Source organism: Oncorhynchus keta, chromosome 23 (assembly GCF_023373465.1).
Source record: "Oncorhynchus keta strain PuntledgeMale-10-30-2019 chromosome 23, Oket_V2, whole genome shotgun sequence".
NCBI classification, from domain to species: domain Eukaryota; kingdom Metazoa; phylum Chordata; class Actinopteri; order Salmoniformes; family Salmonidae; genus Oncorhynchus; species Oncorhynchus keta.
Genome location: NC_068443.1, coordinates 31,237,536 through 31,264,805, shown reverse-complemented (window position 1 = coordinate 31,264,805; position 27,270 = coordinate 31,237,536). Strand labels below are relative to the sequence as shown.

The window sequence follows — 27,270 nt, the reverse complement described above, 5'->3', positions numbered from 1 at the left end:
TCCATTCACCTACTTTGTATCTCACAAATACACAGAGGTTGGAACCAAAAATCTCAAATTTGGACTCGTCAGAGCAAAGGACAGATTTCCATTGGTCTAATGTCCATTGCTTGTGTTTCTTGGCCCAAGCAAGTCTCTTCTTCCTATTTGTGTCCTTTAGTAGTTGTTTCATTGCAGCAATTCGACCATGAAGGCTTGATTCACGCAGTCACCTCTGTACAGTTGATGTTGAGATGTGTCTGTTACTTGAACTCTGTGAAGCATTTATTTGGGCAACAATTTCTGAGGCTGGTAACTCTAATGAACGTATTCTCTGCAGCAGAGGTAACTCTGGGTCTTCATTTCCTGTGGTGGTCCTCATGAGAGCCAGTTTCATCATATCACTTGAAGGTTTTTGCAACTGCATTTGAAGAAACTTTCAAAGTTCATGATATTTTCCAGATTGACTGACCTTCATGTCTTAAAGTAATGATGGACTGTTGTTTCTCTTTCCTTATTTGAGCTGTTCTTGCCATAATACGGACTTGGTCTTTTACCAAATAGGGCTATCTTCTGTATACCACCCCTACCTTGTCACAACACAACTTATTAGCTCAAACATATTAAGAAGGAAATAAATTCCACAAATGAACTTTTAACAAGGCACACCTGTTAATTGAAATGCATTCCAGGTGACTCCCTCATTAAAGTGGTTGAGAGAATGCCAAGACTGTGCAAAGCTGTCATCAAGGCAAAGGGTGGCTACTTTAAAGAATCTCAAATATAAAATATATTTTGGTTACACTTTCTTGGTTACTACATGATTCCATATGTGTTATTTCATAGTTTCGATGTCTTCACTATTATTCTACAATGTAGAAAATAATGAAAACCCCTGGAATGAGTAGGTTTGTCCTAACTTTTGCCGGGTGCTGTATGTCTTTCTATTACAGACCATTCCGGTCCTTGACCCTCATCCTCTCGCTCCATATCATCAGAATTAACACCCAAACATGTTCTCCACTTCGTCCGCACTACTCGCTGCACGCTAGCTACGTCCCGAACCACGTGTTGCCAGGGTTAGTTATAAATATTTGGTGTTGCCCGAACATTTCCGGACGTCATAGCGTTGTAACTGTCGTCATACCACGTTTACCCAATCATATCGGATGTTCTTACCTACTTAGCCAATAGAAAGGTAAGTTGTACAACACTGAAAGTCTAGGCCATCAACTCTAAATAGCAAGCCGCAATTTATGTAGATCTATCAACAACCTGAACCCACGCATACTAATATCAATGAGTGACTTGGGTCAACACATGTATTAGTTTGTCATTGCGCAGTTGACGCAACGTTGACATTGTCCACTTCAATTTCCGTGTGTCAACTAGCTACAACAGTATTGTCGGCATGAGAGGACATGGATGTGTAACTAACCAAAACGTGATTATTATTTTTTAATAGTAGAGCTGTTCCGAGCGTAGTATTCTGATATGCATGTGTACGGATAAATACCCATTATATTTATTGTCGCTAAATTAAGGAAATAATGTTTAGGCAAAGTAAAACAGTTCTCCAGAAACTTCGATCTTTAAGGTGAGTAATGTAACGTTAGCTAGCTAGCCTGTCAGCTAGCCAGTTATATACTGTAACGTTATATTCAAACACCTTTCCTTCAGTGGTGTCAAGTATATCGATGCTTTCCTTACACGTAGGTGCATATGTACAGCTGTATTCTTGCTCTGTGGTCTGCTGTCTAGAAAGACACAATGTATAACGTGATGCAACAGCTGATGCAAGCCAGCAATGGTCTCTCTCTTGGCAAATCCAGTTTCCAGGGGCATAATCCATCATGGAGGTTCAGGAGCACCCCAGCAACAGAGAGGGCATTGCAGTACCAGGCAGGACAGAAGATCCATGGCTTCACAGTCAAGGAGGTGAAATGATCAAGTCATCACATTATTCACAACTGTTTATCTCAGTCATGGTCCTGATTTGCCCTAGCACTAAAACACCAGATTCCACTAATCAAATGCAAAAACAAAAATGTGCATCCCTTTGGGACCCAAGGATGGAAAAACACCAATCCACAACAAAAAGATTACCCCGATTCTGATCATCTTCACATACAGTTTTAGTCAAGGGTTAGCGCAAGGTAAAGAAAACATGTGAATTATCTTCCTGTATTCCTGCAGGTGGTTGATGTTCCTGACCTGTTCCTTACTGCTGTCAAACTGACCCATGACAACACAGGCGCCCAGTATCTACACGCAGCTAGAGATGACAAAAACAATCTCTTTAGGTAATAATCCCACATTTGTGGGATTGTGCTTTATTTGGATTAGGTCGAATGTAACCTTGTCCCCAGGCTCAATTGCTACCGTGACAGAGAGAGAGCGGGCTGGTGGAAAAGATTAGATCAAATTAAATGTTTAGTTTAATAACAAAATACTTATTTTAAGACAATGCTTTTTGTAATGACAGTGTTTCCTTCTCTTGTCCTAACACCTTTGCAGTGTTCAGCTCAGGACGACCCCGATGGACAACACAGGGGTCCCACACATCCTGGAACACACAGTGTTGTGTGGCTCAGAGAAGTACCCCTGCAGAGACCCCTTCTTCAAGATGCTCAACAGATCACTTTCCACCTTCATGAATGCATTCACAGGTGTGTGTGTGTGTGTGTGTGTGTGTGTGTGTGTGTGTGTGTGTGTGTGTGTGTGTGTGTGTGTGTGTGTGTGTGTGTGTGTGTGTGTGTGAGAATGGTGTCTAAAATATATATTTTTCATTCACAGCCAGTGATTTCACCATGTATCCATTCTCCACACAAAACGGGAAAGACTTCCAGAATCTCCTCTCCGTGTATCTGGATGCAGTGTTTTTCCCTTGTCTGGGGGAACTAGATTTTCGGTAAGTGTGATGTTTAAATAGATGCCTCTTTAATCATAATCGGTGACATCAGAAGTCTGCCATTCACACCCTTGTCCTCAATGGGTTTCATTAAAGGCAGGAGGGATGGAGACTGGAGAATGAAAACCCTACAGATCCTAGTTCCCCTTTGGTCTTCAAAGGAGTTGTCTTCAATGAAATGAAGGGTGCTTTTGTGAGTTGTTTCTTTCCAAATTATTAATAGCTAGAGAATTAGGCTAATGTTAATTACAGAATCATTTGCTCAGGAGATGGACAAATGGATGTCATATTGGAGTCTTACATTGCCTCTCTGTATGTGATTTCAGTCAGACAATGAGCAAGTGTATGCCCAGCACCTCCAGAACAAGCTGTATCCTGACCACACATATGGTGTGGTGTCTGGAGGGGAACCTCTGGCCATCCCTGACCTCTCCTGGGAGCAACTCAAGCACTTTCACGCCACACACTACCACCCCAGCAACGCAAGGTACAGTCTAACATGCTGCCACACTAGCTACTGCTCCATACTAGCAACACACTGTAAAGTACATTGTGATACACCATGACCTGTTCAGTACACTGTCACATATTAGCACTTAGAAATGCACGGCACAACACACTGTCACAACACACTGTCACAACACACTGTCACACACCCCAATATTAAATACTCGGTACAGTCGCACTGTGTCTTGTCACACAACTCTGTTGGGCCTTGGCAGTAACAGGGTTTCCTTTTTCTGCTCTTCAGGTTCTTCACCTACGGGGACCTGCCCTTAGAGCAGCACCTGAAACAGATCCATGAGGATGCTCTGTCCAAGTTTGAACGCACTGAGCCTGACACTGCTGTCCCTAACCAAGTCCACTGGGACAGGCCTGTGAGTCTTCCCATTTAGTATCATTGTAGCTCAGTCAGTACCAGCTATCAGATATTAGTTAATTCATTATCAGCTCTTAGATTTTCCAAATCTGTTCTCTCAACTTGAGCAACCTTGGCAAGGTCTATGGTTTGGAAGTTTGAATCCATTTCACTGTAATTGCTTATTTGAATGATCTTGATGATAAGGTGCTGTTTGATAATGTTTTGATGTCTTTTTTTACGTGTGAAGCCAAATGTAAATTTCCACATTGTGTGGACAATAAAGCTTTTATAATTCCTGTAATTCTAATTGATTTGTCCACAGAGAGAGGACCATGTGACCTGCAGTCCCGATGTTATGGCGCCTGATGCAGCCAAACAGAACACACTGTGTATGAGCTACCTGCTTGGAGAGTATGTAATGCTGATCTACTACAACACTAACAGCTGTTTCTCTAAAATGTTGTCTGGGATAGTATACATTGGTCAGTTTTAAAGGGACTGTAACCTCAATTGGTGCATACTGTGATTTCCATATGCATTTGGTCATTTAACTTGAAATCAGTAAGTGATAATGTAGTGGTGTCACTCATGTGTTCTTCTCTCTGCAGTATCACAGATACATTTGAGGGCTTCACCCTGAGTCTGATGTCCTCTCTGATGATTTCTGGACCTAACGCTCCCTTCTACAAGGCCCTTATAGAACCCAAGATAGGAACAGACTTTTCTTCTGTCGTAGGGTAGGTTCAAGTGGGAGTCGTTGCGAACTTATTACACGGGAACAACGTTGTCATAGTATGCTGGGGAGCAATGTAAGAAATGTTCTTTAAAGTGTTTGCCTTTTTAAGTGGAACAGTATATACTTCATTTACCGGTGTATATTTTTCAGATATGATGGGAGCACCAAAGAGGCATCGTTCAGTATTGGCTTACAAGGAATGGCCGAAGAAGATACCGAGAAAGTCAAGCAAATCATCATCCAAACCTTTGATGAGATCATTGCGTAAGTGCACTTGCTGCTAATGTTACTTGTAACTTTTGTCATCACAATAATGCCGTTTCATCTAACTGTACTTCCCTTCTAACGGTCCAGTAATGGATTTGAGGAGGAGAGGATAGAGGCCCTGCTTCATAAGATTGAGATCCAGATGAAACATCAGTCTACCAGCTTCGGCCTGTCTCTGGCCTCGGTGAGTACAGTACAGGGCGACAGCATGACTAGTGCCTCCCCTGTGCTTTAACCATGAACAAGTCCTTGTCAAGTCCCTAAACACACACACGTTCACCCTAAACAGAGATTAAATGTGCAGGGAATGACATAGTACAGTGAGCTCCTAAAGTATTTGGACAGTGACACATTATTTGTTGTTTTGGTTCTGTTCTCCAGCACTTTGGATTTGAAATATTACAATGACTATGAGGTTAAAGTGCAGACTGTCACCTTTTAATTTTAGGGTATTTTCATCAATAACGAGTTAACTGTTCCGAAATTACTCCTGTATACAGTATGACCTCTGGTAAGCTTAGTATTCCGTTAGTCAGCACCTCTCTAACTATGTTGGTGTTTTGTGTGGGTCAACTCATGCTTACTTGTCTCTGCCGTACATAACTTCCTGCTGGAACCACGATGGACACAAACAAACAAACAAACAAACAAACACACACACACACACACACACACACACACACACACACACACACACACACACACCTGGGCAGCTCTTATGTACAGTGTAACCATGTTTCACCCTGTATGTTGTCTCTCTCCTAACAGTACATAGCTTCCTGTTGGAACCATGATGGAGACCCGGTTCAGCTGCTGAAGATCTGTGACAGTGTGACCCAGTTCAGACAGGCCTTGAAGGACAACCCTCACTTCCTCCAGGAGAAAGTCGTGCACTACTTCAAGGTGAGTAACCAGACAGGAGAAAATAAGTTGAGTTTTAAATTTCAGTATAGACAGCATCTAAATCTGAATGACGTATGTAACAGGAAATTCAACAAAATAAATCAATAAAGGAGATTCAGCAGTCTAATCAAGGAAGTTGAGAAGTCATCGTGCAGGGGTCATAGACCATGGTGTTGTTGAAAGCAGAACATGACATCATAAGTGTAATAATGTCATTTACATTATTTAGTGTTGTGGTCATGAGTGTCATGTTTGTGCCTGTGCAGGATAATACTCACAGACTGACTCTGTCTATGAGTCCTGATGAGGCGTACCTGGAGAAACAGGTCAAAGCAGAGGAGGAGAAACTCCAGAAGAAGATACAGGCTCTGTGTGAGAGTGACAAGAAAGACATCTATGAGAAAGGTCAGTTCTACGTCTATAAAGGAGAATAGAGAGACTCGTTGACTTGATTATGAAAACATTTTTTATTTTGTGTTGTTTTCAATTCAGGTCTTGAGCTGCTATCGATTCAGAGCCAGACCCAGGATGCTTCATGTCTCCCTGCCCTGAACGTATCTGATATTGAGCCAACGATAGCAGTCACACATGTGGAGATGGGCACTGCAGGTACAGTACTTACTGTATTAATGAATACATGCTGACGCTACACTCTAGTTACTCTGGGTTCTGAGATTACACTCTAGTCCACCCAGTCTGTCTGTTTTGATAGACTAAACCCCTCATTTAAAACAACATGCACGGTACTATGGATACGTGTTGATGTATAAACTCTGTAGCTCCCTGGAGAATCAGTCCTTGAAGTTCAACATTAGGACACTCAGGTCATTTGTCTCATGGTTTTGCCTACCTTTGACATTTGTCCTGTTCTACTCTCTTCACCCCACTAGGAGGAGTGCCAGTACAGTACTGTGAGCAGCCCACCAATGGCATGGTCTACTTCAGAGCTATGTGTAGTCTCAACAGCCTCCCTGAGGACCTCAAACTATACGTGCCCCTCTTCTGCAGTGTCATCACCAAGTGAGTCCGGAACCAATCTGATATGAAAGGTCATTTGTGTATTGTCCAGAAGCTTTAGCTTGTGTGGTTTCATATACATGTGTTGAAGGTAGAGGTCAACCGATTATGATTTTTCAACGCCAATACTGATTATTGGTGTACCAAAAAAAGCCGATACCGATTAATCGGATAAATTGTATATATATTTGCAATAATGACAATTACAACAATACTGAATTAACAATTAACCCTTTTATTTTGACTTAATATAATACGTAAATAAAATCTATTTAGTCTTAAATAAATAATGAAATGTTCAATTTGGTTTAAATAATGCAAAAACACAGTGTTGGAGAAGAAAGTAAAAGTGCAATATGTGCCATGTAAAAAAAGCGAACTTTTAAGTTCTTTGCTCAGAACATGAGAACATATGAAAGCTGGTGGTTCCTTTTAACACGAGTCTTCAATATTCCCAGGTAAGAAGTTTTAGGTTGTAGTTATAGGAATTATGACGCGTCGACTATTTCTCTGTATACCATTTGTATTTCATATCCCTTTGACTATTGGATGTTCTTATAGGTACTTTAGTATTGCCAGCCTAATCTCGGGAGTTGATAGGCTTGAAGTCATAAACAGCACTGTGCTTCAAGCATATCTAAGAGCTGCTCGCAAACGCAGTAAAGTGCTGTTTGAATGAATGCTTACGAGCCTGCTGCTGCCTACCACCGCTCAGTCAGACTGCTCTATCAAATAGCAAATCATAGACTTAATTATAATAAACACACCGAAATATGAGCCTTTGGGCATTAATATGGTCAAATCCGGAAACTATCATTTTGAAAACAAAACGTTTATTCTTTCAGTGAAATACGGAACCATTCCGTATTTCATCAAACTGGTGGCATCCATAAGTCTAAATATTGTTGTTACATTGTACAACCTTCAATGTTATGTCATAATTATGTAAAATTCTGGTCTTTGTTAGGAAGAAACACAGTTCGTAACGAGCCAGGCTGCCCAAACTTGTTGCATATACCCTGACTCTGCTTGCACTGAATGTAAGAGAAGTGACACAATTTCCCTAGTTAATATTGCCTGCTAACATGCATTTATTTGAACTAAATATGCAGGTTTAAAAATATGTACTTCTGTGTATTAATTTTAAGAAAGGCATTGATGTTTATGGTTGGGTACATTTGTGCAACGAATGTGCTTTTTCGCGAATGCGCTTTTATTAAGTCACCCCCCGTTTGGTAAAGTTGAAGTAGGCTGTGATTCGAAGATAAATTAACAGGCACCGCATTGATTATGTGCAACACAGGACAAGCTAGTTAACCTAGTAATATCATCAACCATGTGCTGTTAACTAGTGATTATGTGAAGATTGATTGTTTTTTTATAAGATGAGTTTAATGCGAGTTAGCAACTTACCTTGGCTTCTTGCAACCACAAGGTCATTTTGATGCTGCACCCGCGTAACAGGTGGTCAGCCTGCCACGCAGTTTCCTCATGGATTGCAATGTAGTCGGCGTCCAAAAAAGGCTGATTACCGATTTGTTATGAAAACAACTTGAAATCGGCCCTAATTAATCGGTCTACCTCTAGTTGAAGGTAATGGAGGTAGTTGCAATTGTGATACCGACTATTGAGCTTTTGTCTTGAGATTGTGTGTCTCACATTGTGCGTCTGGGTTACTGAGGTGATTGTGAGATGGTGTGCTGTGTTGGCTGTTAGGTCAGTAGCATTTGTGAGAAGGTCATGGGAGTGTGTGTTCTTTCTTGATGGGATGTAAGGTGAATATGATAAGGAGTGTGTGTTGGTCCCGTGTGGCTGTAAAATGAGACGTATGATAATTGAGACGGTGTGTTATTTCAGGATGGGCTGTGGAGGGCTGGACTACAGGCAGCAGGACCAGCAGATGGAGCTGAAAACAGGAGGCATGTCCATCTCCACATTAGTCAACCCTGACTACTCGAACATGGATATGTATGAACAGGTCAGTCCCCAGCCAGTCAGTCACCATAAAGCCTAGTTTATACCCTACACAAGTACGCAATGCAATTAGCTACAAGACCGAGCATTCTCAATCACCTCTGATTCACAGGGAGTCCTCCTTTCATCTTCCTGCCTGGAGAGGAATCTTCCTGATATGTTTCACCTGTGGAGTGACATATTCAACAGGTAGGTTCACATGTCCATTAGAATAATACAATGGAACAGTAATACATGTTTTTTTGTTCTTATCAGATAATTATCAAACTTTAAATAATCCATCTATCACTAATGATCCACATGTCCATTGTTTTCTAATAAGTCATTTGATATTATTTGAGCCCTTGTCCCTCTGCTCTGGCCCTTGAACTTTGACCCACAGCCCGCACTTTGATGACGAGGAGCGTCTGCGTGTTCTGGTCATGATGTCGGCTCAGGAACTGGCCAATGGGATATCTAATTCTGGTCACATGTATGCCATGACACGGGCAGCTCGCAACCTTACCCCAACAGGAGAACTACAGGAGACCTTCGGAGGGATGGAGCAGGTGAGAGGGGGGAGGCAGACCATGTAACCTGAGGGTCTACAAGCGAAGAAAAAGCTCTAATGACTAAGGACACTGGTATTGTACCCTCTGAATGAGAATATAATGCACTTCTGTACCCTCAAATGAAAGAAATCTCAGGTATCTTGTGTATCTTGAATACCAGGTCAAGTTTATGAAGAGGGTCGCAGAGATGCCAGACCTCACCCAAGTTCTACGGACACTTCCTAGAATCAAGAGACACATTCTCAACCCACTGAACATGAGGTGGGTAAAGTCTTTACACGTGACAGTTACTTCTCAAAGGTTAAGATATTACTATGATTTCTCTATGTTGACTTTACGTAAAGTGTTTTACAACTTCTTTGGACAGATGTGCAGTTAACGCAACGCCACAGAAGATGTCTAATGCCGCTGGACAGTTGGATAACTTAATGTGTAACGTTTCTTCCAATAAGAAGGATCGCAAACCAGTCCATTCCAATATCACTGAGGTATGAGTTTGTTACACTATCTTGTACTGTACTGAGACTGCACTATAACCAATTGAAATGAGTACTGTGGGTTTGTCCCAAGTAGCACCCTATTCCCTACATAGTGTGCTATTTTTGTGTCACGTCTGCCCCCCCCCCCCCTGGTGCTTGAGGGCGCCAACCTGCCCTGCATCCCGCACTCCTATCATCCATTACGCACACCTGCCTTCCCTCGTCACGAGCAGCAACGACATTGGACTCACTCCATCAGCTGTTATTACCTCCCCTATATTTGTCAGTTCCCCAGCTCTGTTCCCCGCTTCTGCAGTAATTGTTTTTTGTTTGTGTTACCTGTTTGCTAACGCTGTTCCTGTCTCGTTCCATGTCCATTATTTATTAAATGTTTTACTCCCCGTACCTGCTTCGTCTCTCCAGCATCATTCCATGTGACATTTTGATCAGAGCCCATAGGAATCTGGTCAAAAGAAGTGCGCTGTGTAGAGAATAGGGTCGCATTTGGGACGAAGCCTGTATTTCACTGTGAGTTGACAGGATTTTTCATTCACTTTTCTTTTGATCCTAACAGAGACCTCTTGACCCACTGGCACCCCCTGGATCTGGCCCAAGCAGAAAACTTGTTGCTGTGCGTATCACCTCCACTTTTAACCTAGGCCCCGGGGCCATATGTACTGTATAGAGCATCTCAATAGGAATACATACTGATTTAGGATCAGTCTTGCCTTTTTAGATCACAATGAATAAGATTACATGGTCAACAGGGGACCTGATCCTTGATCAGTACTCCGACTCTCAGACGCTTGATCCATACAGCCCCTGAACATTAGTTTGATCTTACTATCATTGGTCCCTGACCTCCATATTCTACCATTGAGCTAATGTGAGTGTGTTTGATCATCCCCACACAGGAGCCCAACTTCACGCCCTGCCAGATGAAGACATTTTTCCCAATGCCCTTCCCAATCAACTTTGTCAGCGAGTGTATCCGCACCGTGCCCTTCACCCATGAGGACTGTGCCAGGTGACTGTCTTAATACTGTGTTAAGCTATCGCCCTAGTAGTTCATGTTCCATGTCTTTCCATACCCTCTCAGATCCATGTTTACATTTACTAGGGTTCCAAAACTCTGGTTACTTTAGAAAATGCACAAAATCCAGAATCCTTCAACCGGGGTTTCTGGACAACTTTCCCATGCTCTGCCCCCTCTCTCCCTCAGCCTGAATATCCTGGCCCGGATGATGACGTCTAAGTACCTGCATGGAGAGATCAGAGAAAAGGGTGGGGCCTACGGTGGAGGGGCCAGGATGGGAGGAGGACTATTCACCTTCTATTCATACAGGTGTGGAGTGTATTAATGTACTGCAATAAGACAGGATTATATTGTACTCAAACCGGTTTTAACAGTTGTTAACCAGATGGAAACATGACTCACTGTCGAAATATGAGTCACTGTCGAAAGAAATTCTCCAAAACTGGAACTTTCAGGAAATGGAAAATAATACATGCAATCACAAAACATTGGAACTATTTTCAGTGCATTTTTAAAAATCTTAAGAGTCGTGAAATTGTTAGGTACTAAATAAACAGAGTAAAAACTAACGGACAACTAGGAAAAGCTAAAACCAAGTTTATTCACCCAATGGGTCAGAGAGCTGAACAGACAAAGACATGTTCCCACATTTGCATGTATATATACCCCACTTTAAGTGGAGTCTTCTCCTTTTCTCTGAACATTACATCTTCATTGCTAGGCAGGAAGTTAAGGGACGTGGGTAATAAACTGTTCCTTCTCCCTTCATGTGACCTGACGTCAGCCCCCATTCCTCACTAATCCACAGCTATCCACCCTTATCAGTGACCACAACCATGTGATTGCCTTTCCCTTCCTCAGTAACATTCCAAGCCCCTGACTCATATTCAACCTTTATTGACCCCACCATATACATTCCTCCTACAGATAACCATTCACTTCTGATCTAGCAAGTATTTCAAATTACAACCCAACAACTGAAACCAGACTGTGGCCCTTCTCCTTTCCATAGGATACCTGATGTCTAACAATAACATGTTCTGACAGAACGTAAACGTTCTGCATTTCATATTTCACGTTTAGAATTCTGAACCTATCAAAATGTGCATTAAGGAGAGTTATTTAATTTTAAAAAATGTACATTATTGCATTAGATAAATTCTCATATTTAATTTGCATGTCCATGTGTTTATTTCAGAGACCCCAACACGGTGCAGACTCTGTCAGCGTTCCGTAAGGGTGTGGACTGGGCCATATCAGGACAGTTTACCCAGCAGGACATCAATGAGGCCAAGCTGTCCGTGTTCTCAGCCGTGGACTCCCCCGTCGCCCCCTCCGATAAAGGTAGAGCACCATATTCCCTATTTAGAGCACTACTTTCGAACAGAGACCTATGAGTAGCCCTATGGGCCCTGGTTTAAAGTAGTGCACTATGTAGGGAATAAGGTCCCATTTGGGACTAACAAAGAGCCTTCCATACTGAACAGAAATCCCACAAATACTACAGCTGACAAAAGATGGGCCCTTCCTTAGCTCTCCTGGAGTTGTCCCAGCTCTCAACCTCTTTACCTGACATTTAACATGCTGTTCGTTTATGTCCTGTTAACTTATATGTTATAAATGGACCAAAACAAAGAGATGAAATAGACCGACTGTCAATCCATGTCTTGACACACCACACCACCGTGTTGCAGGTATGGGCCGCTTCCTGAGTGGAATCACAGACGAGCTGAAACAGGCCCACAGAGAGAGACTCTTTGCTGTCACAGACAAGAACATTGTCGATGTTGCTGGCAGGTAATATCATTTCAAGTGTTGAATTTGTAATATAGATATGAACCTGTTTTTTGAGTGCTCCAACTACAGTTTACCATAAATTAGTATTTTTTTTTGAAGTTGTCCCTAGGTAAGCCATATTATTGGACTGAATACAATGTTATATGCAGAGAATGGCCATTTAATATTTTGGATTTCTGTTTAACACAGGTACCTTGGCATTGGACAAAGGACATGTGGAGTTGCTATTCTGGGCCCTGAGAATGACACCATCAAGAAAGACCCCTCGTGGGTGGTAAAATAACCAGACATAGAATTATCCACCTTTCTATTTTACAATTATGCGACTTCAGAGGCACTGTGTCATAAGATGGTGAACATCAATGTTACTTGATTGTCCTGAATAACTGGACTGTGTCCGGTAATAATATAACTTGAATTGTATTGAATTAACCAGAAAGTCTATTTGGTTTTTGGGCAAAAATGGAATGAGCACAACAGAGAACAGGTGCTCCGATAGATAACATGATGCCTAACCTCACCTCGATACCATATTCATAATATACAATTATGACAACATACATTTAATTTATTGGTGTACTTTCTAGACATAGACTCACCTCTGGTTTCTAAATGTATGCAAGTATGTACAAAAATGGTCTATTGAAATACTGTATTTCCATAGGGTACATATAATGAATACTGAACAAAAATATACAACACAACATTTAATGTGTTGGTTTCATGAGCAGAAATAAAAGATCACAGACATTTTCCATTCACATAAAAAAAAAGACATTTCTCTCAAAAAAAGTGCTTACTTCCTGTTTAGAGAGCATTTCTCCTTTGCCAAGATAATCCATCCACCTGACAGCTGTGGCATATCAAGAATCAGCATTATTCATGATTAAACAGATAATTACATAGGTGCACCTTGTTCTGAGGACAATAAAAGGCCACTTTAAAATGTGTAGATTTTTCACACAACACAATTCCACAGATGTCTCAAGTGTTGTTTGAGGGAGCATGCAATTGGCATTCTGACTGCAGGAATGTCCACCAGAGCTGTTGCCAGAGAATTGAATGTACATTTCTCTTCTATAAGTCACCTCCAACGTCATTTTTGAGAATTTGGCAGTATGTCCAACCGGCCTCACAACAGCCGAGCCGACCACGTGGAACCACACCAGCCCAGGACCTCCACATCCGGCTTCTTCACCTACGGGATGGTCTGAGACCAGCCACCCAGACAGCTGATGAAACTACAAAACCAAAGTATTTCTGCACAAACTGTAAGAAACTCTGGGAAGCTCAATCTGCATGCTTGTCATCCTCAACAGGGTCTTGACCTGACTGCAGTTCGGCGATGCTCGCCTTCAAGGGCTATTTTCAGCATGATAATGCATGGCTCCATGTCGCAAGGATCTGTACACAATTCCTGGAAGCTGAAATTTTCCAAGTTCTTCCATGGCCTGCATACTCACCAGACATGTCACCCATTGAGCTTGTTTGGTATGCTCTGGATCGGCGTGTATGACAGCGTGTGTTACAGTTCCCGCCAATATCCAGCAACTTCACACAGCCATTCAAGAGGGGGACAACATTCCTCAGGCCATAATCAACAACCTGATCAACTCTATGTGAAGGAGACGTGTCGCGCTACATGAGGCAAATGGTATTCTGATCCACGCCCCTACTTTTTAAAATTTATTTTAAGGTATCTTTGACCAACAGATGCATATCGGTGTTCCCAGTCATGTGAAATCCGTAGATTAGGGCCTAATTTATTCATTTTGATTGATTTCCTTATAAACTGTAAGTCATTCAAATGTTTGAAATTGTTGCGTGTTCCGTTGATATTTTTGTTCAGTGTTTGTATAAAATATGACCATTAAATTCTGTTGTAAGACAACGTGTCATTTATGATATACAGTACCAATCAAACGTTTGGATACACCAACTCATTCAATGGTTTTTCTTTATATTTACTATTTTCTGCATTGTAGAATAATAATGAAGACATTAAAACTATTAAATAACACATGGAATATATTTTATATATGAGATTCTTCATAGCCACCCTTTGACTTGATGACAGCTCTGCACACTTGGCAAAGCTACACCTTATGGTACAGCGGGGACTGTGAAGCAACACAAACATAGACACAGACACATGCATACACACACTCAAAATAGCATACGCACTATACACACACGTACGCATGGATTTTGTGTGGTAGATATGTGGTAGTGGCATATGGGCCTGAGGGCACACACTTAGTGTGTTGTGAATTCTGTAATGAATGTAAATTGAATAACTGCCTTAATTATGTCGGACCACATGGAGAGTTGCAGCCTGCGGCCTTGGCAGCAGCTAATGGGGATCCATAATAAATACAAATACCGCGCTCAGTCGGTTTCACAAGGCTTTGAACTTCCATCTCTATACCAGACACAATTCTACATGCATTTTTATTCTGTGAGGTTTACATGCCCTTCCTCTGATATGTTGAATAGTGTTGCTGTGCTTGAGGTTTCACAAGTATTCTTTAATTGGAGAAAACACAGTGAGTCAACATATTAGAACAAGGTTATATTGCATAATAATGGTTTTCACAAATGCATCATCCTCAACAAAGCAACATAATACAGCAACAGAACAAACATGACCCAGGGCTCTATTCAATCTGTATCGCTAAAGCAATGTAAAGGTCACTTCCTACTGAGCCGGCATCGTCAGCTAACACGGGAACGCTGAATTTCTGCAACACGGATTGAATACAGCCCCTACTCTTAAGTGCCACAAACTGCTTACAGGGTAAGAAAACCTCTGTTCTTTTTATTTTATTTGGGTGAACTATCCCTTTAAGTGCCACACACAGCCCAGGTTTGATACAAAGTGCAAGTATAGAGTAACAACACACAGTGGAATAGACCTACAGTAGGTGATGGGAGACACAGTCGGCTCTCCCTTTAGAAGAACATGGAGAGGGAAGAAGAACCTATGGGAGTCGACTCAAGCTACATCCTGATTCTCCACCCTTTTCCACAAGTGTGCACTATAACACGCCCAGTCATGGATTTAAAAGCACAAGTGTTGGCTGGAAGCAGTTTTCACCATTGTAAAACCCATAAGAGAAAGTGTGCAAGTGCATACTTCGGATGAAGGGTGGAGTTTCTGAGGAGACATGAGAATGGGATGGACTGAAAAGTGCTGGTAAGAGTTATCATGATAAAGGCTAAGTTACACTGAATAGATCAGCTCAGAGCAGACTAGCCTATCTAGTCTAGCTATCTGCTGGTCAGTGCTGGTCAGCAAGGCTAGATGGTCTGTTCAGTCTGCCTTCTTGGGCCTGACCCGGGTCACTGGCTCCAGCTGGCCAGAGTCAGACACATCGTAGCTGGTCTTGTACTTAGCCAGGATCTTCATCAGGGGGCGAAGCTTCAACCACCACTGTTCCTTAGGGATCCTGTGGCTATATATATATACACACACACACACACACACACACACACACACACACACACACACACACACACACACACACACACACACACACACACACATAGAGAGAGAGGAAGATAAGAGACACACATGCTGTGTATGAGAGACCATAAAGACAATTCAATTTGCCACTATACGTTTGAACGGGTGGACGTTGTAAGGAGTTGTAAGCGGCTGATCGTGGACTGGCGGGCCGAACAGGCCCCCATTAACATCAACGGGGCTGTAGTTGAGTGGGTCGAGCATTTCAAATTCCTTGGTGTCCACATCACAAACAAACTTATTATGGTCCAAACACACCAAGACAGTCGTGAAGAGGGCATGACAACACCTTTTACCCCTCAGGAGACTGAAAAGATTTGGTCCCCAGATCCTCAAAAAGTTCTACAACTGCACCATCTAGAGAATCCTGACCGGTTGCATCACCGCCTGGTATGGCAACTGCTCGGCATCTGACCGTAAGGCGCTACAGAGGGTAGTGCGTACGGCCCAGTACACGGCCAAGCTTCCTGCCATCCAGGATCTATATACCAGGCGGTGTCAGAGGAAAGCCCCAAAAATTGTCACCCAAGTCATAGACTGCGCCAAGTCTAGGACCAAAAGCTTCTACCCCCAAGCCATGAGACTGCTGAACAATCGCTTGACCCCTACCTACATGTACAAATTACCTCGACTAACCTGTACCCCTGCACATTGACTCAGTGCCGGTACCCCCTGTATATAGCCTCGTTATTGTTATTTTATTGTGTTACTTTTTATAATTTTTTACTTTAGTTTATTTGGTAAATATTTTCTTAACTCTTTCTTGAACTGCAGTTAGTTAATTAAGGGCTTGTAAGGAAGCATTTCACAGTAAGACCTACACTTGATTTGAAGTAGGATTAGTCAGTCATATTGAATAAATAATTGTACTTCTCATTATGTGCTACTATGGAGGTCTACACAGAAAAAGTACTATCTCTCATTTGAAGAGCAGTCATTGGTTGAAATCCTAAATGGATGTCTGTGTAGGTGTAAGTGCTGTGCCTGAAGGTACTGTAAATGTTGTCTTACGCAAAGTCTGTCTCATCTTTCAGCTGCACTACTGGTTGGAAGGCCATGGTTCTGCGACGCATCCCCAGCAAACAGGCCGTGTCCTCTGTGTTAGCGAACACTTTCCCTGCATGGTAAGAGAATACAGTCAGCACACATTTATGTATGTCCCAAATATAGTGCACTACTTTTGACTAGAGAGCCCTATGGGCCCTTGTCAAAAGTAGTGCACCATATAGGGATAGGGTGCCATTTGGAATGCAACCTTAATCAACAGGGAAACTAAAGAGGCCACATCCTGTTAGTACTAAAAAAGGATTTATGAACTACGTTCAGTACATGTACAGTACCGTTTTTGAAGGACTCCTTTAGCTTTCTTGAAATCCACTGAATTGCTTTTGCTGCAATCTTCGTTCCAAAGTTCCTGTCAAATGGAGAAGGAGCCCCTCCCTTTGGAAATAAATAAAAACAATTGATCTGTTTTACTCAGGTCAGGTTCATGGGTTAGGGTTGGAGTAGGCTAATAATATTATGGAGTAGGCTAATAATATTAATAATATTATGTGGAATACACAGCTGTGTGTGCGTGTGCTAATGAGCTAACCACACCTGCTGCATATGTCCAAGCACGTTCTTTCTGCAGTCAAACACTCCTTTCCCCTCCTCAGAGTACAGCTGGTAGATGAAATCTGTGGTGAAGTTCTCGTTGGAGTTCTCATTCCTGTCACGTCACACACACACACACACACACACACACACACGCACACACAATGTCAAGGTTCCAGTTGTCCTGCTGCTGCACTACAGGGGGACTCTTCCCTCTCAGTTCAGTTACACAGAGCGATGACGAGTGGCCTTGATAGAGCCTCCATAGAATATCAACAGTACAGGAAGAATTAGGGCCCGTTCACAATATAAATGGGCCATAATTGTGATGAATAGTTCCAAAAAGGTTATATTTTAACATACAAATGAAGAGTTTTATTAGACAATTTGTATTAATAGCCTATACAGTACGGCATTAAGATAGTCATACGATCATACACAGCTGGCAACGTACACATATGCCTTCATTGTTAACATACTGTTTACTTGTTAACAGGCTATCATGCTGGACTCTGCCTTTGCTCACTTACCTCAGCACCAAGCCTCTCTGGATCCCCGTCTTCATCTTCTCTGTCAAGTGCTCGACGTTGGACTGAAGCGGTGAGAAAAATCCTCACATTAGCTGTGAGAAGTCTGAAGTATCCTAGAGTATTCCTCCTCTATCTCTAACCTGCACAAACTTTCAGAGCTGCAGAATGAGCGCTCATTCCTCTGCTGTGTCTCAGGGACAGAGCACTGCAGTGTGCTCTGGTGACCAGGAGGTGGCTCACGTCTTACTGATTTTCTGTCCACTTAGAGGAGTTGTCGCCATTCACTCCGACCAAGTTTGGCTACAGCTTGAACATTGTGGTAAAGGTATTGATGAGCACTCATTACACAAAATCAACACGATCTTTTGTTTATACTGTGTGTGCTCTTTGCAACACATGGGTAAATATCAACATCACCTCGTTTCACAATGTAGCATATCCGTAATGTTCATGGCATTAAATAATACTTTCATTTTGATGTCATTGGTCTGGTCTTAGAAGGAGACTGCATATTTTCTCCATAATCTGAGGGGATCTATAACTTTTGTGTACCTGAAAACAGCAATGTGTCTCTCGGACAATAAAAACGGGCACATCAACTACTCTCTACTGATGTTGAGTAGACTTCCTCAAACCATAATGTGATGTGTCTAGATCAGAGCTTAACACTCCTGGAATTATGATGCTCTCCACCTATTAATAACTGCCTTATCTACGTACTGTATCTGGGTCACCTGAGAACTCCTAAAATAGAGGCCCCGTTGTGCTGAGGGAGGAGAGAGTGATTGGCAGGGGAACAGTGGGTTATCTGCCTTGTTCAGGGGCAGAATGACAGATTTTTACCTTGTCAGCTCAGGAATTCAATCCTGCAACCTTTCGGTTACTGGCCCAACACTAGGCTACCTGCCGCCCCATCCTTTACAGTGCACCACTTTTGACCAAGGTCACAATAAAGGGAATACAAACATTGCTGTCAAGGATGCTCTTTCCTTGGAGTGTAATTGTACTGTACAGCACTTTATAAATAGGACAATGTAGCCATTGACAGCCACATGGAGATTGTTCTCCATACTAAAAAAACTGCTTCAACTTAGAAAGTTGTCACAGCTGCACATGTATCCACTGAGGAATGAACTATGATGTAAACAATTACATTTGTAACAATGTACTGTATACTGTGTTGTATACTGTGTAGAACTAGGTTTCCAAAATTCCCCTGGTTTTCCATAAATCATGGTTGGACGTTTCCGAATGTCCTGTTTATACCCTCCTGATTCCGAGAATCCTCCAACCGGGATTTCTATAAAAACTGCGATTTTTGGGAAAGTTGGTGGAATTTTGCAACCCTTTGTAAAACAATGGTCCTCACCTGGAGGTCTCTGATGTCGAAGGGTTCCTCATAGATGTAGACAGTGTCAGCCCCCGCAGCCAGCCCCCCGACACTGGCCAGGTACCCACAGTACCCCCCCATGGTCTCAATGATGAACACACGCCGCTTGGTCCCACTGGCAGACTGCTTGATGCGGTCACATGTCTGACACACACACACACACACACACACACACACACACACATAGATGCTCATAGTCAGATCAAATAGACACACTTCTGCATCCCAAATGGCACACTATTCTCTATATAGTGCACTACAGGGAATAGGGTGCCATTTGGGACACAGACACTGTAAGGTTATCAATAGCTTGCAGACAATGTTATTTTGTTAGGTAGTAGGTACATACAAAAATGCTGTTTATACAGTAGGTATCAAATGCTCACACAATTGCCCAAAACATGCTCCATGTCACAATATAATACGATCGTAAAATACAAACAGTATTGCAAGATTTACCAGGATGCAGAGTCTGAACACTAAAGCAGAAAACAGTCAGTAAAGGGAAGAGTAATTCTAACTATTAAAGTGTGCATGTTGTAAGTGCACATAAATGGGCTTGTGTACAGTGTGCTTGTATAAGTCTGTGTAAATGTAGGAGAGACATTGTGGGAAATGTCTGTGTCTGTTGTCGGTCTATATTCCCAAGTACATTTGTGCATTCTTCTTTTCCACAATGTCAACTAGGGTCTGTCCAATAAGATAATTCTTGACTAAACTATTTTTGTTGTTGTATTTTAGCTAATACAATGCTCATGAGTATACTTGAAGATCTCTAGGAAAGCATACCACATAATAATACAAATCAAGTGATGGTTGATAACTTCAATAGTACGGTATAATTTCACCCCTATTGAAAGCTGTGAGTTCTTGCCTGAGTGCTAGTCTGTTTGTGCTCTCATGCCAACTCCCTGTCATGCTTGTCTTGACAATGACAGCAATAGAGTTAGCAAGAGCACAAACAGATCTGGGACCAGACTATGTGAGTTCTACCTTACCTCCACAATGGCATTGAGGGAAGTGTCTGCCCCAATACTCAGATCAGTACCGGGCACATTGTTACTAATGGTGGCAGGCAGCACACACATCGGGATGCAAAAGTCCTCATGGCTGGTCCGGGCCTCATAGAGCTGCAGCAGACACTCAAACGCCTGGAGGTGGTGCAGCACAAACGTGTTAGACCACTCTCAGACTCAAAGAGAAATCCTACTTCATTTTACCCCGACTATGGGCGTTGTCTCAAATGGCACCCTATTCTCTATACAGTGCACTATTGGGACCATGGGACTCTGGTCAAAAGTAGTGCACTATAAAAGGAATAGGCTCTCATTTGGGAGGCAGGACCTCCTGTTATCCTACTAGGGCCTGATCTAGAAAATGCAGTGTCTGTGTATCCTGAGGGTGGCTATCTCCGTGTGATAGGGGGGTTGGCTTGGCATCCCATTGGTAAAGAAGAGAAGGGCGGGGTTGGTTGGTCACCCTGGCTGGCAGACAGACAGAAGTGTTGACGTGGAAATAACAGTAGACTCAGACTGTCACGATGCAGCCTGGCGACACTGCACTTGGCCTCACGACGTGAGGGAATGTTTGAACGCGAGTGGAAAAATGCTGGCTGTTATTCGTGAGGTACACTACCGATGCAGACAGTGTTCAAAACAAGATGGAGGTCGGGCCTGGTTCAAGACAACAATTAGATAGCCTAATACTGTTCTATGACACATTCAATCTCCATTTTTCACTATTAGCAATAGATTCTCAGTAAACACAAAATAAGATACTGTGTTTGTTCAGAACAAGTAGGTTACTTAAGTGAATACACTTCCTTCTCCAATACAAATCTAGTTTTGGTTGATGATGGAATTAAAATCAACTAGATGGGTGAAAGTAAAAATATTGGTTAGAGAAGACATCTAAATGTTACGACTACTACTAGTTCTCCTTCATTAAATACCCTTCCCTTAAAAACATCCACCTCATCCAACTGGCTTGTAGACAAATGTATAGCAGGATAGGAGTGTTGTAAAGATAGCGGGATAGGAGTGTTGTAAAGATAGCGGGATAGGAGTGCTGTAGAGATAGCAGGATAGGAGTGCTGTAGAGATAGCGGGATAGGAGTGCTGTAGAGATAGCGGGATAGGAAGTGTTGTGTTAAACCAGACCAGGGACAAGTCAACTCCTTGTGTTTAGCAAACAAACATAGAAAGGTGCAGCTGCAGGCAGAACAACGCTAGCCGCAAAAACATGCCACTGACGTCACTTCATGCCAGTATCTATCACTTACCTGGGATCTTCATTGTGATATTTACCAGCAACAGAAGCCTCAGACTGAAAGACCTCGACTTACAGGGACAGTTACCAGACACAGATTAAGCCTAGTTCTGGACTAAAAAAACATAAGGAGAATCTCATTTGAACGTGCTTTTTAGTCTACGACAAGGCTTAAAGTGTGTCTGGGAAACTGGCCCCTAATCATATACTACTTTACCTCTGCATGGGTTGAGTTTGAATGAAAACACTGTTTTGTAACGGCTTGCTGTTTCTAATGTATACATTGTTTGCAGCTGATCAGACGATGAGTTGTCATACCTTATCTTGCTATTTCACTGTGTTTATGATTCCCTTCTAAGGCTTTTTAAACTGTACCTAACTATTTTCCTTCAGATGATATAGGAGCACATGCACACCTAGCTCAACACAGATCAGTATGGTGTGTTTGGGTTAGACCTAGTTATGGTCAGCCTGTTGTGATGCTGGTACACACAAGCTGCAATCAGTGAAGTCCTTTATTCTGATTGGGTGGTAGGTGTTCTAAACACATCTGACATCGTGACCTCTGATCCCCAGCCACACTTACATAAGTAATAGCATTTAAAGCTGTGTCTGCGCCAATGCTGATATCAGAGCCCAGTATATTGTTAGAGACTGTGGCAGGGACCATAACCATGGGGACACAGTAGTCATTATATTTCTCCCGGGCCACGGACAGTTCTATGACTCCCAGGATGGCCTGCAGTACAGGGCAGAGCCAGAGCCAGGGCTTAAGAGCGAGGAGTTAATTTGTTTGCACAAACTGACACTCTATTCCCTATGTAGTGCACTACTTTTGACCCTGAGCCCTGGTCAAAAGTAGTGCACTGTATATGGAAAAGGGTGCCATTTGGGACACAACCATGAGTAAAGATGAGACAAGGTGGGTGGAGCCAGGGTGAGGGAGCAAGGCCTATCACAACGGACAGTGTGACTCAGACAGGAAGCACCACACAGTAACTCACACAGAGATGGGGAGGGACACAGAGGGAGGAGAGAGCCTAAAAGGGGTTCTTTGAACATACAGAAATATGTTCTTGATTATTATAGGAGGAAATAAAGGAGAATATTTTGTAACTTTAGATTGTGAAATTAATGAATATAACTGTGTGAAACACTTAAGAAAAAGATACAAAGACACATGAGAAGAGAGTATATGTTTTAGTATCACTCAAAGATTCCAATTTTACTCATACGCTTAATGGTAATAACTTTTCAAAATTATAAAAAGTACAATATACAATTTGGTACTGCAAAATAGTGGTATAATTCTATAATAATATTGTAAATATATTACATATAAAATGTAAATATTCACCTGTGAATGTAAAATGTACTTGATGCTGTTATGTGCTCTACATACCTCGAATCCACCGATAACAAGCAAAGCATTGATGTTATGTATCCTGATTTGTTCAGCAATCTTATCAAGATGCTTCGCTGGAAGGGTTCTGAAATTAGAAATGAAAATCCAATAATCATCTACACACTACAGTAAGTCAGTGTTGATTTTTTTCAATGGCACTCTATCGGCCCTGTTCAAAAGTGGTGCACTATATAGGGAATAGGTTGCCATTTAGGTCCCACAGACATAAACATTAGCCTACCTCTTTGTTCCCAGTATGGACCCCCCTTGGCCGGTCCAACCTGCTACATCTCCCCATGTAATCTCCTTTATCTGTGTGGAGACAAAAACAACAAAACTGTTTGAGAATGAGGTTTCAAATGTGTTCTGTGTCGACTCCAAAAAGCTGTGCTAAATGTGAACATCTTCATGTTCATTTCAAGGGGACACAAAACATTAGCATTTAAGCTAAATGAATGAATTACATTCTAAAAAGCAATCAAGCACATCAGATTTACAATCAACATTTATCTTGCTTTGTATGACAGTACCCCCCCCAAATTGTCACGTGTTGAACACAACAGGTGAAATGCTTACTTTTACAAGTCCTTAACCAACAATGCAGAGTTGTTTTTAAAGTAAGTAAGAAAATATTTGCACAAATATTTATTTTAAATACAATTTTTAAAAATTAAGAAAAAAAAGAATAATAAAGTTTCCCAATAAAATAACGATAATGAGGCCACATACCGGGAGTACGGGTACCGAGCCAATATGCGGGGGTACAGGTTAGTAGAGATAATTTAGGTAATATGTACATGTAGGTAGGGGTAAAGTGATTCATAAACAGTGAGTAGCAGCAGTGTAGAAAAGGGGGTCAATGCAAATAGTCCGGGTGGCCATCTGATTAACTGTTTAACAGTCTTATGGCTTGGAGGTAGAAGCTGTTAAGGAGTCTTTTGGACCTAGTGCTCTGGTACTGCTTGCAGTGCGGTAGCAGAGAGAACAGTCTATGACTTGGGTGGGTGGAGTTTTTGATTTTTAGGGCCTTTCTCTGACACGGCCTGGTATAGAGGTCCTGGATGGCAGGAAGCTTTGCCCCAGTGATGTACTGGGCCGTACACACTATCCCCTTGCAGTCGGATGCCGAGCAGTTGCCCTACCAAGAAATTATGACTGAAAAGGACCCGTGCAAAATCTTTACTGTCACTTGAGGGGGAATAGGCAGTGTCGTGCCCTCTTCACGACTATCTTGGTGTGTTTGGAACATGATAGTTTGCTACTGATGTGGACACCAAGGAACTTGAAGCTCTCGACCAGCTCCACTACAGCCCCGTTTTATGTGAATGGGGGCGTGTTCAGCCCTCCTTTTCCTGTAGTCCACGATCAGCTCATGTGTCTTGCTCACGTTGAGGGAGAGGTTGTTGTCCTGTCACCACACTGCCAGGTCTCTGACCTCCTGCCTATAGGCAGTCTCATCGTTGTAGGTGAACAGGCCTTCCACTGTTGTGTCGTTGGCAAACTTAATTATGGTGTTGGAGTCGCGCATGGCCACGCAGTCATGAGTGAACATGGAGTACAGGAGGGGACCGAGCAGGCACCCCTGAGGAGCCCCCGTGTTGAGGATCAACGTGGCAGATGTGTTGTTGCCTACCCTTACCATCTAGGGGTGGCCCGTCGGGAAGTCCAGGATCCAGTTGCAGAGGGAGGTGTTTAGTCCCAGGGTCCTTAGTGCTTAGTGATGTGCTTTGAGGGCAATATAGTGTTGAACGCTGAGCTGACAGCTTGTCTGTACTGCAGCACACAGGCTATAATCTACCAACAGCCCTCTACCCACATCTTACACATCCCCCGATGTTGGCCGAGGTACATTAGCTTTAGACAATGTCTGGATGAGCAGCCAATGCTTTTCAATCACTTATCCCTGCCTTCATGCTTTCCTCCAGTTGAACATAGACTGGCCCAGGCAGTGTTGTGAGGCCTGGGTGAGAGAGTGACAAAGAGAGGCAGTGGGGGTGAGGCTAAGAGAGTGGGTGTGAGGGGCCTGGGAACTGGGTTAGAGGCCCCGGAACTTGGGATGAGAATGGGGTGAGAGAGAGGCCTGCATAAGAGAGAGGGGATGAGAGTGTGGGTGAGATTGAGGCCTGCATTAGGAAGACGGGGTAAGAGTAGGGATGAGAGAAAGGCCTGCATAAGGGAAAAGGGGTGAGAGTGGGGGTGAGAGAGAGGCCTCCATATGGGAGAAGGGCTGAGGGTGAGAGTAAATGGCTTACTGTAAGCTGTTTATTTCCCCACACAAGTTGTATCTGTAAAACACTGTCTGTGCCAGCGTCATGGGCACAGGGTTATAGGTGACTTATACTGATTTCACATAGGATTGACGGTATGTTGCCTGTAAAAACAATCGGGCAATGTTTCTTTGATCCCATTTCAAACAGCCCTATTTCTACCTCTTTCTTGTCTGCATTCCCCTTTTATCGCCATTGCTTTAGCCGGCAAGGAGCAAGAGACATTTAACTTTGACCCTAGCTCCTAGACCCTGTTGTTGCAACAGTAGTCCTGGTAACATGAGTGACAGCTGCAAGTTGTTCTATTTCTTCACATTCACAGCAGAAGATAGCAGCATGCCATACTTGTAAATAATTACTTTGTAATGTGTTAATTTTCCTGTTATGGTGAATAAAATTTGGCTACAGTTGAACTCAAAACATTGTTAGATAGTGTTCTCTTAATTATATGAGCTGGCTAGCCAGCTAGATAGCTAGCTAACAAGCTAACGTTAGCAACACACCAAAACATTGTCTTGAAAGTTCGCTTTTAATTCACTGGCTTGCTAGATTTAATAGCTACATATCCTATATAAACGTTTAAACCGATGTTTTATGTTGTTGGTGCAAACAAAATTGAGCAGGTAATATTGCTTTTTGGACCAGCCTGCTGCGATGTCATGCAGACAGTCATTTGTGTGTTTATACTGTTTCATGACAAAGCCAGTAAGATGAAAGGGGACATTTATACAGAGGGGTTGGCGGGACTTTTAAATAATACCGCAATCATGACTAGGTCGGTCGGCGGAAATAAAAGTACAGGCTTTGTTGCCGGCAACACCTTTCAGATATAAAGGAGATGGAAAAAAAGATGGCAGCATGCTAAAGTTGGCGGCAAAACATCTTGGTTTGAAAAGTGTATTACACTAACAAGGTCACTATAACCTATAGCTTACCTGTTTTCGCTGTCATGTTTTCATCACAGCCAACACTGTCTGATATCTTTTGATCAAATATGCAGAAGTATTCTGGTTTTGCTAGTGATTTCAAGATATAGTGTAAACAACATAACTATTTCTATGGTGTAAACAATACTAGGGGACTAATACGGTCAAAATGTGTTTTGTGTTCTTATCACGTTGACCTGTTGATCATGTGGCAGTGAGGCGCTACAAACAATAACAGGAAGTAGGCGTCATAGGGGCGTGATAAGGGACAATAATCCTCATTGGGTAAGAATGAAATGACAACAAGGTAAACAAAACAGATGTATGTCTTAACGCCAGTACCTGTCCCTTGTAGAATCCCTCGAAGCCGTCATTAACGGCAAACATCTTGTGCCCCTCTTTGATGCCCACCCTGACGGCCGAGCGGACAGCTGCGTTCATGCCCGCCGCGGGGGCGCCCACGTTTAGCACAGCCACGTTGAAGGAGCTCTGAGGATCAACAGCACAGCACAACCGTCACACACACGAGCATATGTGCAGACACACACACTTTTAGACAGCGAGGATGGCGACAATTCTTTTTCAATTCAGTTCATGTCAAAACACTCATTGAAGATAAATGGCACTTATCCAATTCTTGAAATGGAATTGGCCCCAACTCCAAGCCATTGACACACATATCAACAGCAGATCCCTCTGTATACAATAGGAGCACATAGTGCTTGATGTTCAGGAGAAATGCTGTAAAGGCTTGGCAAAGCTGCTGTCTCTGCGGAGAATGGAGCAGCATACATTGATCATCTCTAACAAGGCCTCATGCTATGGCTCCAAGATGTTACATCTTTATAGG

At 42.5% G+C, this 27,270-nt stretch overlaps 2 protein-coding genes across 4 annotated transcripts in view; one reads left to right on the top strand and one right to left on the bottom strand.

The window, feature by feature from the left end:
* Positions 1-1,259: 1,259 nt before the first annotated feature.
* On the top strand, positions 1,260-14,532 carry LOC118402165 (presequence protease, mitochondrial-like). The gene is made up of 27 exons (XM_035800156.2): positions 1,260-1,576; positions 1,812-1,917; positions 2,176-2,282; positions 2,497-2,648; positions 2,776-2,890; positions 2,987-3,083; positions 3,217-3,377; positions 3,642-3,768; positions 4,075-4,163; positions 4,361-4,489; positions 4,639-4,752; positions 4,843-4,939; positions 5,524-5,658; positions 5,925-6,063; positions 6,151-6,267; positions 6,549-6,678; positions 8,533-8,653; positions 8,762-8,838; positions 9,032-9,197; positions 9,361-9,461; positions 9,568-9,688; positions 10,254-10,310; positions 10,594-10,706; positions 10,902-11,024; positions 11,914-12,059; positions 12,410-12,512; positions 12,702-14,532. The coding sequence occupies exons 1-27, from the start codon at positions 1,530-1,532 to the stop codon at positions 12,793-12,795; spliced, it is 3,084 nt and encodes a 1,027-aa protein (XP_035656049.1). The 5' UTR covers positions 1,260-1,529; the 3' UTR covers positions 12,796-14,532.
* Positions 14,533-15,019: 487 nt separating this feature from the next.
* The window catches only part of LOC118402164 (ATP-dependent 6-phosphofructokinase, platelet type-like), a 43,819-nt gene continuing 31,568 nt past the window's right edge, over positions 15,020-27,270 (bottom strand). For 2 of the 3 annotated variants that reach the window (XM_052477032.1, XM_052477030.1), the window contains exons 13-22: positions 26,763-26,909; positions 23,469-23,539; positions 23,225-23,312; positions 20,553-20,705; positions 19,534-19,698; positions 18,165-18,226; positions 17,638-17,749; positions 17,379-17,478; positions 17,050-17,155; positions 15,020-15,967 (exon numbers count right to left, since the gene is read on the bottom strand). In XM_052477032.1, coding sequence (XP_052332992.1) covers positions 15,826-15,967; positions 17,050-17,155; positions 17,379-17,478; positions 17,638-17,749; positions 18,165-18,226; positions 19,534-19,698; positions 20,553-20,705; positions 23,225-23,312; positions 23,469-23,539; positions 26,763-26,909 — 1,146 coding nt within the window. In that variant the 3' untranslated portion in view covers positions 15,020-15,825. Of the gene's footprint in view, positions 15,968-17,049; positions 17,156-17,378; positions 17,479-17,637; positions 17,750-18,164; positions 18,227-19,533; positions 19,699-20,552; positions 20,706-22,408; positions 22,562-23,224; positions 23,313-23,468; positions 23,540-26,762; positions 26,910-27,270 lie in introns of all 3 variants that reach the window. The other variant, XM_052477031.1, reaches the window with a different exon arrangement.

What these genes read in the sequence shown, in the direction of transcription:
- LOC118402165 (XM_035800156.2), top strand. Translation starts at nt 1,530, where the DNA reads ATGTTTAGGCAAAGTAAAACAGTTCTCCAGAAACTTCGATCTTTAAG. An exon ending in CAGAAACTTCGATCTTTAAG is followed by an intron (nt 1,577 to 1,811) that starts GTGAGTAATGTA and finishes TGGCAAATCCAG; the next exon opens with TTTCCAGGGGCATAATCCAT. An exon ending in CTTCATGAATGCATTCACAG is followed by an intron (nt 2,649 to 2,775) that starts GTGTGTGTGTGT and finishes TTTCATTCACAG; the next exon opens with CCAGTGATTTCACCATGTAT.